Source organism: Equus quagga, chromosome 9 (assembly GCF_021613505.1).
Source record: "Equus quagga isolate Etosha38 chromosome 9, UCLA_HA_Equagga_1.0, whole genome shotgun sequence".
Lineage (NCBI taxonomy): Eukaryota > Metazoa > Chordata > Mammalia > Perissodactyla > Equidae > Equus > Equus quagga.
The window spans coordinates 30,208,978-30,223,612 of NC_060275.1; the positions used below are offsets into that span (position 1 = coordinate 30,208,978).

General features: G+C 43.9%; 1 protein-coding gene across 4 annotated transcripts in view; it reads right to left on the reverse strand.

Moving 5' to 3' along the window:
• SETBP1 (SET binding protein 1) overlaps window positions 1-14,635 on the reverse strand; it is a 360,697-nt gene that overhangs the window by 331,566 nt on the left and 14,496 nt on the right. For all 4 annotated transcript variants that reach the window (XM_046671519.1, XM_046671516.1, XM_046671517.1 and 1 more), the window contains exon 2: window positions 7,729-8,385. In XM_046671519.1, coding sequence (XP_046527475.1) covers window positions 7,729-8,214 — 486 coding nt within the window. In that variant the 5' untranslated portion in view covers window positions 8,215-8,385. The remainder of the gene's footprint in view (window positions 1-7,728; window positions 8,386-14,635) is intronic.

A 14,635-nucleotide genomic window follows, 5' to 3' on the forward strand; every position in this document is an offset into this window, starting at 1 on the left:
GCAAATCATAACATGAATTTTTAGCTTATGGTGGATAAACAAAGCCCCCGTGGCACGTGACTTCAGTACCTCGTGCTGTTTGTTTTCCATATGTAATGCAGTCAGGAGCCAGAAGGAAGGCCTGGGCCCCAGGCTCTGAGAACCTCCCTGCCACGTCCCCATGTTCTCCGCGTTGGCCCTTAACCAGTGACTGCCTGACCAAAGCCAGCCGCGTCTCATGAACAGCAAAGCAGGCGGAGGTTGTCCTGGGATGTCCTGCATTGTAGAGCTTTGAAGGTGGGACGTTTTTAACTTAAAGTTGCATGAATCAGAAAGTTCAAAGGATGGGGCAGAAAAGGGCAAAAAGGAGTTGTTTTTCCTGAATTTTATTAAAAATAAAAACAGCAATGTAACTGAAGTTCAACTGGAAATGCAGCTGGAGAGGTCTTCTTGAGGACAGAGAATTGCAATGATGGAGAAGGGGGGTGATCTGCAAATGCTGGAAGCGTGGCAGGGGTGGAAGGCAGCCACCACCCCACTTGGTTGTTCTTATGACACTGCTTTAAAACTTTCATTTTGAGTCATGCTTTGAGCTCAGCAGCAATCCTGGTTTGGCAGATAAGTGACCACAGAGATAAAAGACCTTTGAACCATCTCTAAATAAATCCCCATAGCAATCCCCACTACCACCAAAAAAAAAAAAAAAGCCTTAGACACATGCTGTATTAGTAGATGCTTGTGCAGGTATCAGAGATAAGACACTGGCACTGCCGTCCAGCTCACACAATTCAACACAGCCACCAGCAATATCAAAGCAGGATCAGCAGCATGGCCCAAAGAAACACACGGCTTCTGAGACAGCCCACACCTCCCAGGCACCCAGCACCACTGCAGGTCACTGTGTGCTAGCTGTGCCTGGACTGAGGAAGGTCCTGTGGGTGGCCCGGAGGAGATGGAAGCAGAAAGGGATAAGAGTAATGCATACCGAGTGAGGTGCTGTGCTAAGTGCTTGCAGGCACTTTCAGTCCCATAAGACACCAACAAGGAGGTGCTGCTCTTATTCCTTATTTCCATACAATCAGGAAACAGTTTCAAGAGGTTAAGTAACTTGCCTAAGTTTATAGGCGCCCAGGTTCTAGTGCAGGTTCTCTTCCACCAAAGGCAGAGAGAGCCCTAGAATCAGGGGATCCAAGTTCAAATCCATTCTCAGGACAGGGACTCTTTCTAAGAGATCTCTACTCTCCATTCAGAATCTGAACCCTTCACGGAACGAACGACTCTCCATCAGAACAGCACGTGGTTTTCCTGCTTGGTTATCCTGCCAGATTTATCTTCAATGGCACCGAGGCCACCAAAGACTGCTCCTTGGGGAAGTTCAAAGTGAAGCTGACTACTGAGGGAACAACTAAACCAGGAGGAAAAGGGTCAGCTCAGTGCTTTAAACCCCCAGAGAATCCCAAACACAGGAGGTTAAAAAAAAAAAAAATACAAGAAGGGAAGAGGGACCCAAACATTCCCAGAATATCCTCGTGGAACGCATGGCAAATCTCACCACTTTTTCAGCTCAGCTCTGACATTTGCTCCCATGATTTTAGGCCTTTTGACACTGGGGCAGAAAGGAAACAATCTGATGACGGAAGAGTGGGTCCAAAGAGAGGTCAGAAGTTTTGTTTATAGTAATTAGTTTTCTTAAAGAGAAAGACTTGCCCCATTTATAGAATGACTCTTGAAGTTTCCAGTTTTTAGAACAGAAATGAGGTTTCAGAGGTTAAAGGCTGTTTTCGTGTTTATTCCTTTTTTTTTCTAACACGCAAAAGCTGAGACCCAGGAAGGTGAAACATTCTAGGTGAAATTGTTAATAACAGAGGCAAAGTAGTGCCCGGGGCTCCTGTCCCCAAGTCCAGAGTTCTGTCCCCCACACCTTCAGCTCCAGGTGTCAGATGTTCCCTCTTGCTCCGTGGAGACAAATACTTTGAGGAAAAGATCACTCACCACCCTCCATGCGGCTTTAGCTATAAAATAGCTAGAGGGAAACCTACCAGGACACAAAAATTCCAGGCATTCTGCTGAATAAATAGCAATGTGTAGCTTAAAAGAAAAATCTATAGAGAGAAAATATAAGATTAAACAAGAGGGGAAATTCAGCCTCTTGTGAAGAAACGCTGGCAAGACCTGCTCTCTGAGTCAGGTTGAGGCTGTTGTGAAGGAAGATGCTCTTACTCTCAGAAGTTCAAACACCACATTCACACACCCAGAAGGAGGGAGGGCAGGTCCTCAGTCAAGCAATGCACCTAGGAGGGAGCAGAGAAGGTGAGGGTTCTGGGCAAAATGGTGGCGAGGGAAGGCCACTTGAACTCTAAGAGGATGGAAGGCTCTCTGTTGGATGCCCAGGACCATCCACCAGAGGGGAATAGGAAATGACGATGGTGCAGCAGCCAGATGTCGGGCAATCTGAGCTTTGTCCCCTGCCTAACGCTCTCTCCCAGAGCGGGCCCCGCAACTACCTGACGTACCAAACTGCTAAAAACATAGGGGGTCAAGACAGCAATGTGCCTCTCAGCACCCTATGGGAAAAATGGAGAAGCCAGCGCAGTCCTTCCTCACTGACAACTGCATTACCCAGAGGCTCCCCTTTTAAGTTTCTCTACCCCGTATCACTCTCATTATGTTCCCAGGGCTCCCAACTCTTCCCTTTCCCCAGTTCAAAGCCTGCTGAGCGCTCCCATTGCTTACAGAATTAAATGCAAACTCATTTATTTGATATTCATCGCTCTCTGCAATCTGATGTCAATCTAGTCTCCCATCTACACCACCTAAAAAGCCTTTTTTCAATCCATACTTTGTGTTTTGCACAAAGAAGATGCTATTTAGAGAATGAGCAAATGAATGCATGACCTATTAGACTTCTTAAGTGAGGGTTACGAGTGTTCAGAACAGAATACAAGATCTTTCCATAGACATATGCTGATGTCTAGGTGGGACTGCCAAGAATGAATCCTGAGCACATTTCTAGGACCACGGCAGGCACCTGATGAATACAAGGTTGAAGTCCTTGCTGCTGGAGGAAGTAGGTTCTCCTGATGAAGCTGGGGAAAAAGAAAAATTAAGCCTCAAGAAACAGAAGATGTCAAAAGCAAGTAAAAATTCATAAGCACTTGGAATTAAGAACAGTATGCCAGATTATGATCCTGTCACCCTAACTAATGTGGAAAAGTGTGGAAGAAATGCCTAGATCCTTACCTTGAAACCGTCCTGCAGAGTGTGTTCACCTAGGGACAGGAATATACAACAGCTTTGGAGTCTAAAAGAATTGGCTTCAAAGGCCAACCCTGGCCGTTTCTGTTCCTGCTCTTGCTCTCTTGAAGCAACTGAGCCTCAATTTTCTCATCTGTCAATAAACAATATCTGCCTGGCAGGACTGTCATAAGAACTAATGGTGAAAGTGAATACATGTAACACAGCGAGCAGAGGGCCTGCCACAGAGCTCAACAAATCAGAACTATTATGATGTGTGCTCTGTAAATTACCCATTTGCCCTAAAATCTTCCACTGAGTTATCTTATGTGAAAATCATCACCTCTGGCAGATGAGGAAACTGGGGCTTCAGCAAGGTTACACTCTAGATCCAAAGTCACAAAGCCAGTCAGTGCAGATTATCACACCGCATCTCCTACGCTGGGTCACTGTCTGGAGCCTGTCTAAGACTCCCCTCTCCTTCTCCTGCTGTTGAAACTGGACAGGTGTCCCCGATTCCCACGGAAAGTCCTCAGGAAAGAAGAGAGCTGCTAAGCTCTGCCCAGCTGGGAGCCTCTTAGAAACCTGTCACTGTTGGAACATTTTATGCTCACACGTTGTACCTGAACTTGCTTTAGAGACTCACTCCCATGTTCTCTGTGGTTCTTATGGAGTGACATAGAAGAGAACTAGAGGAAGCTTCTGTTATTACATCACTTACCTGATTAAGTGTAAGATGCAACAATGTTGGTGCCATGACAAAGGGCAAGTTGCATTTATGGAGTCCATCCGCAAAGTAAGACCTGTCCAAAGGACAGTTCTGAGGCCCTGAAATATGTTCTGAGCTCTCCTCTCAGCCTCTCCTTCTTACCAAATGCTGCTCTTACACCTCACATAAATTAATTCACCATAAACCGTCTTCCATACAGCATCTCAATTGCCATCCTAATTTCATATGAAGGGAGGTAACCTGTCCCCTGATTAGAAGAGGCCATGCATCCTTGAGCCAGTGAGGTAGTATTTTCATGGGTCCTTCCTAACATCTTATCACTTAAGTGGTCACGTTCCCTGAACATCTATGACACCTCCCCAGTTTTCAGGATTGGTCCTAGGTTTGAAATTCAGAATAAAGCTCTTGAGGATGCCACACATATATCTCTCCACCCCAAAGCAGTAGAACACGTAGAAATAGACTTAACCCAGCAGAGAACTAGCTGTGATCTGTAAGGAATGCTGTCATTATCCTACAGAGCATTCTTTTTACAAAAACCAATGAGAAAGAAAATCATTTGGGATCCAATATAAGCTGCCTTTGCCTAAGGCTGTCAAACAATGACTTGAACAAAATTAATTGGTCTGAAAAAAAGAAGCACATAATGATGTAACACCCAATTTCCCCTAGCCTCCAAATTTGGAGGCTGAACCACTAAAAATAAAACAAAATTCCTATTATCCTGAAACTCCACGTCCTTTCTCTAAGTCAAGGGTTAACAAACTTTTTTTTTTTTCTGGTAAGGGCCAGACAGTAGATAGTTTAAGCTTCGCGGGCCATACAGACTCTGTCACAACGACTCAACTCTGCCGTTGTGGTGCAAAAGCAGTCATAGACAAAATGTAAACACATGGATATGGCTCCATGCCAATAAAAATGTATTTATGGACACTGAAATTTGAATTTCATATAATTTTCACAAGTTACAAAATATTATTCTTTTGATTTTTTTCCAACCATTCTTTGCTTGTGGGCTGTACACAAACAGGCAGGGTGCTGGATTTGGCCCAGGGACTATAGTTTGCCGACCCCTGCTCCAAGTCAGCACATATATTCAAGCAACTCCTGAATGGGTGTCTCCACCAGCTCAAGGACCAGCTCAACAGGGCATCCATCCTAGTGCCTAGCATAGGACCTGAGGCCACTCCCAGGGGCCACTCCATGTGACTTCTTCAATAAGTGGCTTGATTCACAAAAAAAGACCCAGAAGACTGGATTTTAGAGTTAGACAATGATCTCTTGCTTATGAAATGCCATCCTCATCCTTTGCCATATCCCAAATTACTGGTCATGTTGCTGGTTGCTTCACGTTCATACAAATAAGTAAGTGCTGCAAGTTCACGCCACTGAAGCTTTCCATACAAACGGAAGACCAGGTTTCCACCCCTCCACCTCAGCTTCTGCTTTTGCTTACTCCCAGTTTTCAAAATAACAGGAACCTGAAGAGTAATAAAGTTAACGTTCTAATCCAATAGACATCAGAGAATATTCTTATCATCTATCAAGTGATTACAACTCAGTACTGATAATTTTTTTTCATTCATTTCTGGGAAGTAATAGCTCTAGGCATAAATAAATGTAGAAAGACTGGAGAAGCACAATATGAAGTAAGCTCCCAACAATTGAAATTTTTTGTGGATATTTTCATTACCGTGTCAGCATAATGCAGCACTATGAGTTGAATTTCGTTCCCTCCTCTTCCTTTCTGCCCCCTCCAATTTCTGAGACTTAGAACATTTATTTGGTAAGTCACATACTCAAAGAAGCAATTTCAATGAAGCATACAAAGTGCATCCAGCTTTTTGAGTGAGGATGACCAACCTGAAAATTTCAGATATGAGAATAGAGGTCCACTACATGTTTCAGTTTTGAAATCAACCCATGTCACAAATTCCAGTTTTATTCTAGGGCATTCCAACAGACAGAAGGCTATATTTGGGAACAATCTTGTGCCTTTAGGCAAAGTAGTACCTGATCGAGACAACTTATCCTCTCTCTGGGGTAGTGAATTTGGGTTTGCACACAAAAAACTGTGGGCTGCTGCTCAAATCCTCACGGTGATGGGCATGGAGGAAAAACAGTCACCACAGTTTTCAAGACTGCCCACCTACACAAAAATCCAACAGCAAACAAAGAACGGGCCATCTCAGTGAGCAGAGACAAAGATATTCATTTCCAAAGCTGAAGAGACCCAACTGCAAAGCAAAACCTGACTTTCTAAGTGGAGACTGAGTTGAGCTGTTGTGTTTGCTTACAAGAATCTCAAGTTTCCACATGCATCTAAATAATGTTTGGTTCTATGAGAGAGAACCAGAAAGCACAGCAAAGTTGTACTAGGGAGGGGAAAGAGGAAAGCACTGCCTATATGCTCTGTAAAAACAAGTCAATTTCTAAAGATGCCTTCGTGATCCAAATGTTAAAGCAAAGTGACCAACTCTCCCGGCTTGTCCAGGACTAAGGGGGTACCTAGATGGATGACATTCAGTCTTAAAACCAAGATAGTCTGAGCAAACTGGGAGGCACTGGTCACCCTAGAAAGTCTCTTCTAGTTAAAGTCTTTGAATTTTAAATGCAACAAATTCCCGAAAACACCTAGCATGATGAAAGACGCAAAACCCTACGATAAAGAAAATCCTGATTCCCAGCAGTTCTACTGTAAATGACTACAAGCTCAAACACCACTGGTAACAGAAACACTACAGATTATTCCTGGGCTATAAAGGAGAGGGGTTCATATATATGTGTCATTTTTAGCTAATCCATCATGTCTAGAGCCCAAATAAATAACATGTGGGGCAGAGAGTTACAAAGATTCTGATTAACACCTACAGCCTAGAACCCAAAACTCCGTCAACAAGAGGGAACCTTTCAACACTATTCACAAGTCCCAGACATTCTTGGGAACAAGAACTTTCTAGACTAGGGAGTTCTCTGCTATCATAGCTGAGTGCCACACTCTTCACAGGAAGGGAGCTCACTGTAACCTGCTGTGATACAAAACAAGTACAAGGAAACCTGGATCCATTCATCCCCAACCAAATGACTCCCTCAGTCTCCTAGAGAGCTGCTTTCTACACCCATCTTTGACTTTTAGGAGGAAAATGACAATCAACCAAGTTCATTCAACACTCAAGCTTTAAAGTCTATGATGTATTAGACAAAAATTCAGGTCAGTCGCCTGCCCCTTTTCTTTCTCCAGTTCCAGCTCTGATGCTCACCACTGGCTTTCAGCGTGATGATCTCCCAGCCCTCTCAGAGCCTCACTAACTACGAAGACTGAACTTCTTTAGTCAGGTGAGCGACTCGCCTATTTGACAAAGATTTACAATAGTAATTGAAACCAAAAGGAGTTTATAACACTTCTGAACTGTTCTAACTGACCATAATTTTTCAACAGCCCACTCTTGACTATGAGAACTGACGCAAATCTTAAAGGAAAAAAAAACACCTCAAAACATTGTCACAGCTTAGCCAGATCTGACCCAGCCAATGGGCTGCTACACAATAAAAGGAACTCTCCAGAATTATAATTCTAGTAGTTATTATTTTTCAAGTGGGTAAAAACTATAATAATAAATTGGACACTATACCAAGATATCAGAGGCATTTCTTCTGGAGACCCTAAGTATTTCATTAAGGACATTGGTAATTCAGAAATAAATAAGTAATAAGCAAATAGACCCTTACAAGTTGAAATGGCAAAAGCAAACAAACAAAAAACCCTACGAAACAGGGCTCCCTACCTTCTTTTTGGAGTGACTTCTTTCCTCCTCCTTTGTGGCTTTGCTATTTTTCCCAGCGCGGGACACCTTCTGGTCCCCAGACTGCTTGATGGTGATCTTGATCTCAGGTGGGCATATATAGTTCTCCAGGTTCTTTGGGGGTTTCTTAGCCCGCTTTGTAGTCTGAATCTTCAGCTTCAGACTCCCCTCTGTGAAGTTTGCCTCCTTGATAGAGAACTCCTGTTCTTCCAGGCCGTCTCCTGCCACCCATTTCTCACTGTCTGCATTGGAGTTGGAATCCACATCCCGTCCTGAGGCCAGTTCATCCTCCTCCTCTGGCTCCATGCGCTCTCCGCCCACTGGGATCCCCTTCCCAGTTCCTGGAGCAGAGAGCAAAGGTTCTCCTGCACAGCCAGGAGCAGTGGGGGGCTTGGCTGAAGAGACCGGCAGGAATTCCGACTCACTCCCTCTTTGCCGGGAGCTGCTTAAGATTTCCCTGGACTCCATGACAATCCTACAGTCTTCAGGAGTTCTCAGGAGGGGGAAGGGAAAACGGGAAAAGGGAAAGGTGAGAAGAGAGGATACCCAAAATTCCAAGGACAAAGTGGTCCAGCTGCTGGATTCACAGTCCCAGGGATGCAGACACGGTGAGGTGTTCAGAAGAGATCAGATCTGCAACTGAGAAGCAGAGAGATAATTAGCCATGGCAGGAAGGAAAATGATCTCAAAAGTAACTCAAGCTAATTTCCAGAAGCCCCGTCCCTCTTATCTATGGCATCAGAAAAAATGATGGAAAGAAATCAAACCAGAATGTGCACATTCCCAAATAGGATTATATTGGAGCATAGGGCGAAACACACACACAGCCCTTCATTGAATTGTTATTAATTTTTATGGCTGGAGGCCCAAGAATAAAGATAAGAGAGGCAAGTCCTGCAGTCCAGTAACAAGCTAGAAGCTTCTTATACTGAAGCCACAGCTGGCTGAGTCACCATCAAAACCAACCATGATGAAAGGGAAGTCTGAAGTGTTGATGCTCAGGTCTGTGGGAACTGCATTTGGCTGGCTTCTTGCACCACTTCCCTCTCACAAATGAAGAACAGTTTGCAAAGCTGAACACAACCCCAGAGCTGCCGGGGTCAAGCTCTCCATTCCCTTGGAGGAAGGACATTTAGCCGACCTCTTGACCATTCTTCCTTGATCATTTTTCATTGTAAATTATTTGAATTATGCAAAGTCTTATCTTTATTTCTTAAAATAAATGCAAAGCTTAGGTGCAGGCTTGCAAAAGGAAAACAAAAAGAGTTCAGTGGGAAATCATTTCTAACGCTGTGATTAATACAAAACAACCCCTAAAAGTGTTTCCATCGACACAAGATATTTAATCACTATTAATTGTTTAGAAAAAAGTAGCCATTCCAGAGAGTTTTACTTCCCTTTCTGGTCCTTAAATAAAATGGCATTATGTCTACATGACAACAACAACCAAAAAAGAAAGGGAGCATTTTACAGGCCTTTGGACGTATCAGAAATCACCCCCAGGATCTTTGGTTTTTGATTCCGCCTTCCTCTCAGAGGAAAAGAAAAACATCAGCCAGGCTCTCTGCGGGCTATCACAGCTTCAGCTAAGCTATCCTTCACCCTTATTCACTGTACGTCCCATTAGTCCCAATTTCATATTCATCATTTTCAAAGCCCAAAAAGAAGCCCAAATGCTCATTCTCATGAGAAAACCTAGAGCCTGGGGCTGCACAAAACTTCAAGACATCATCTCTTTCCACCCCTAGGCAATCAGACAGATCACACTCAGGCCTTCTTAAATGGCTGAATACTCTGGAAGTTTCCCAGCAGATGACATTACTGTACACCTTAGGTTTCCACCTTTGAGCTCATCAGTGTAAGGTATTGGCCAGCCAATGTGCCCACCAAAACATCCCAATGACGCCTGAAAAGACAGATTCAGAAACAGCCAAGAACTGGAAACCTGAAGACCGGGTGCATATTTTCTCCCTCTGGAATCAGTACATTTTCAGCTGACACCCTGTGTGGAAGCCAGCCAGCAAGGCAGCCAGGGCTTCAACACGGACCCTGCTCCCCAGGGAAGTTCAGGCACATACTCAGCTCCAGGAAATTGCTCAGCCCTGCAGAAAGACACATTTACAACCGCTTCCACTTAGGGGAAAACCCAATGAATACTGCATTTCTGGAAGAGAGGAGGCTTCCTGGTGAGAGCATGAGCATCTTTGCTGAAGCTGTCAGCAAACACTGAGCAGCCACCTGTGCCCCATGCTACAAAAGAGACAAAGTCTCCACTTAGCAGTGGGGGAGGGCAATTAGACCAGGAGACACTTGACGTTTCTTTTACTTGTAAGATTCTCTGTCTCATCTAGACTGATCTGCCTATCTGCCCAAAACCTTATACAACTTTTTGAAAGTCATATTCAAGTCAAAATTCATTGAGGGCTCTCTGTCTAGTGTCAGGTACCACACTAGCTGTTGGAGACATCAAGATGCTCTAGAACATGTCCCTGCTTGTCACGCAGTAAGAATCCACTAGGTCTTTCTTAGCTTGTACCCCAGATCCATACAAATTGCAAGCCAAATTTTCTTATGGCAGTAGTGTTCAACAGTTTACTCCGTCCGGCATGACTCTCTAATGTTGCATTTTAATTCCCTAGTACATACCTATAAAGCTATCCTTGGGTCAGGGCAAAAGTGGAGGCATATTCCCCATAAAATGTTCTTAAACTAAGTCCATTTGGACCTTTGAACCAGAGTAGGCCAATGTATATCACAGGCTCTGAGATGAGAGAAAAGAAGGTGAAATCTAAACTTCAGAGGACTGAAGAGGTAAATCCAGTGGATATATCATTAATATTAAGAAAGTATCTTCCCTTAAAAAAAATTATTCACTTCACAGTGTCTTACATTTAATAGTATAAATCACTGACTAACTGATCTAGAAGACAAAGTTCCAAAACTTAAAACTCAAGTCGTAAGAGATCCAGAAAAAATAAAAATTCGCCCTTTTTTTTTAGTTCTCCTCAAGTCAAGATCCTAAGATACAATGAAAAGACAATCTCTTTCCTCGAGGAGGTGATACTTTCCAAGAGAGATTTGAAAAATAAAACAGAGCAGATTTTTATATGTCCTATAAGAAAGGGCAGAAACGAAGAGAAGAGAAAATGTTTTCCACTTGGACCAGAGTGGACAGACAGATAGGAAACTACACAGGAAGTCTTTAAGGAGAGCATGGGATATGGCTTTGACCTTGAGGGGCTTCAACAGAGTGGGAGGAAGGAAGACACAGCAGACAGAAGGAAGAGCACGAGGCAAGGCCTCAGGCAGGAGCAGGCAGAGTTATGCTCAGGAAAGAGAAAGCTAAGGTTTGGCTAGGAGGTGTGGTACAAAATGGGGACCAGTGAGAGGTACGGCTGGAGATCAAAGTTTGCAGCCAGATCATGGACATCCTTGAATGTCACACTAACAAGTTGGATTATATCTTACAGGTAATGGGAAGCCATTTAAGAGATGTCAGCAGGGAAGGGGCGCTATCAAAGCTATGCTTCCAAAGGATAATTCTGGCACGTGGCTTGAGGGTGAGTTAGGAGAACCTGATATTAGAGGCAAGGAGACCAGAGGAGGCTCAGCTGAAATTCGATTCCTGTTGCATGAGGACTTGAACCAGGGCGGTGTGAGTGTGACATGATAAATGCTAGAGATGAAACAGTAACACAGTTTCAAATAATCCCAATCTTCAGGAGCACATCAATTTCAGACTTTCCATACTGGTCTCACCTTAAGACTCCAGTCTTAGGGCTCATTAGCCATCAACTTGCAATCCCTATTCAAGTCAAACCAGTCTCCATAGCAGCAATACATATACAGAATTCTTTCTGCCTTGGTATTTTTAAAGAATCTTTCCTTGTATCCCCTTCCACCGATCCGTGCAATGCCTGGCATACAACTGGTGCTCTCCAAATGCTTGTTGCATGAAGGAATGAGTGAACAAATGAGCAAACAGATCCCGAGCCTTCTCATATGTCAAGGTCATGCTCAAGTCTTCACTTCTCCATGGTGACATTTTGCAAACTCTGGACCACAGCATTCACTTCCTGGCCTGAGTTACACTGCACCCAACTGTATAGCTTGCCACTAAACACTAGTCTTTCATTGTCTACGTCGTTTTGAGTACACAAATCTTATTTTCCTTACTCAACTGCAATTCAGTCTCAGGCTGAGACCGAGTGTGATTGTACAACACTTATACCCGCTTCAGCACCCAGAGCAGGACTGAGCACTAGAAGGACTTCAAGAAGTTCCTTCTGAATGAAAATGAATTAGCCCCCGATAGCTATTCACAGTCCTGTGGTTCAAACTACTCCAACGGCAGCTCCACCCACCCATGCCTCCCCCTGCGAAATTCACTGCCTGTGCTGAAAATGATAATCCAGCCCCTCCTGTGCACATGCTCCCCTCACTTTAGGAAAATACAAATAAAAAGAAGTTTTCAAAAGCAAGGAGCAAAGAAACCTAACCCGTCTGTTTACTTCACCCAGCACACAAAGCTGTTGCTCTCCTTTTGCCTTCTTCCGGCACGTACCTGCCACCCCAAATTCACAGTTCGATTTTGCAGTCAGTCTGGAAAACAACTGCGAGTCCTCTTGTGGTGCGCCTCTGCCAACATGCATGTGTGGGCACACGCATTCACTCACACACCCACAGAGGAGGGGAAGCCACGCAAGGTGAAAACGTTTTGCCTTGTCACATTCCAACAGTCAGTGACTCCTCCAGAGGGGGCGGGTGCACAATGGACAGTCTGTCCTTAGCTCAGGCTTCCAGTCCAACAAAAGTTAACCCTTCCCTGGCTGCCTGAAGGACTTCTGGGGGACACCTGGCGGGTGGGGTTAGGAAGAATATAACTTATTTAAGAAATACTTAATACTTGCCCAGGAAAAACTGCTTAGCAGATCCCAGGAAAACAGAGGGGCAAGAAGGAGAATGGTGGTGATGTTTACCTGGAAAGAACTCTGGGACAGGAGTCCAGAAACTTGACCTCTACTCCTGGCCCTGCCATTCACAGGCAGTGAGATGCTAGACAAGCCCCTTACTCCATTTGAGTCCCTTACTCCATTCTCATCTCAGCAATGACTGGAGTGGGACCAAGATCTCTTCCATACTCAAGACTTTGTAATTTTACCCTGCACAGCCATAGACCCATGGAGACACTCCAGAATGGATAGTGTGACCTACAGAATTACTTCTCTTAGGGACCAGGGCAATCCTGCTTGGCTAGATGTGTCTCATAACCCAAAGGAGTCCCAAAGTGTACATAATTCTTCCCTTCATATTCGTAAGATGGAAGATTTTCTCCTGGTCTAAAATCCATTCTCCATCTGCAGCCTTGGGCAACTCTTACTAATCCCAGAGCTTGGAGGAAATGCAAATTCTCGAGCTCTATCTATGGAATTAGGGATCGAGGAGTGGGGCCTAGCACGCTGGCTTTTCCCAAGCACTCCAAATGGTTCTGGTGGGCTCAGGCTTTGCCTGGTCTATGTGCCTATCCTTACCAACTGCCTTGACCATAGAGCACTATTATTCTGTATTTAAGGGGAATTTTCCCTGATAGTAGTGTTCTAAGTCTCTTAACACTAAGCATCAGTGGCATTTTATTCATCCACGCAATCCCAACACCTAACACAATGCCCAATGCATAAGGGATACTCAAGAAATGTTGATTGACTGAATTAATAAGTGAATAAACCAAATGAGGCTGGGTGTTCCAGCATTATCCACCTCTCTCATCTGCTTTGCTCCCAGCGCACGTGCAGGCCATCATCACCCTGACTGCTGCTTTCCAAAGGGATGACAAGGTGGAACCCACAGAGCCGTTGGTATATTTAACAGTGACTCAGATGATGTGGATTCTGGACCTAGTTCTGTAGTTCTGCCACTTGGGAGCCATCATAAGCACTTTTTCAGCCCAGTGTCTCATCAACAAAATGGAATGATGTCTTTCTGATCTACCTCGTTAGGTCAAGATTTTGATCTTCTTTGTTGCTATTGTAGAACTACATGCTCTTTATTAAAAAAAATTTTAAATAACACATGTACCTCATAAAGTCCTAAAGGCAGACAATCACAAATATAGGAAGAGTTCTCTGCCTTATTGCTGACCTTTCCCAAACTCCCTTAGAGCTGTTTATCCTCATCTGCACCTTAGCTCCCTACTCTGCAATCCCCCTAAGACCAGGCACTTCTTTCATCTTTACATGTAGAAGGCACTGCACTGCACAAGGAACCCTCAGGTCAGAACCTTTTCCCCTCAAACTCTGCAGAATGTCTTCTACCATTTGAAGTAATAGAAGAAAAAATGGAGGCTGACCTGGCTTTGCTTCTCTTGTAGGTAAATCGGTTTATGCTGTTATCATTGAAGATTTTTTTCATGATGGTAGAATTTTATTAATGACAAAATGAGTGTAGTGTGGACCTCCCTCTCTTTATTTTTCCTGGAACATGATGAGCCTTCTGGATCTGTATGGGCAGGTTCTTTCTAGTTCAGGAAAAATATTTCCTTCAATTATTACCTTATTCATTTCTTTAATTCAATGATTCTGGCTTCTTCTAAGTTTTTCCTGTAGTTCTTAGTTTGGAACTCTCATCTCTGTTCTCCATTTCTCTCATTCTCTCTCTCACAGTTTTTATCTCTATATTTAGCGTGGTGGGGGAACACACCCTAATCCATCCTCCCTGATACCAATTTAATCCGATTTTCCATGCCTCCTTTGTCTATAATGACTACATTGTGGATTTTTAATTCTGCTATTGTACTTTTTCTATCCCTGCAATCCTTCTTTATTTATTCATCCTCCTTTGAGCTGATTCTGATGCCTTTCCATCTCCACATTTCTCCTTGTTACTTTCTGCT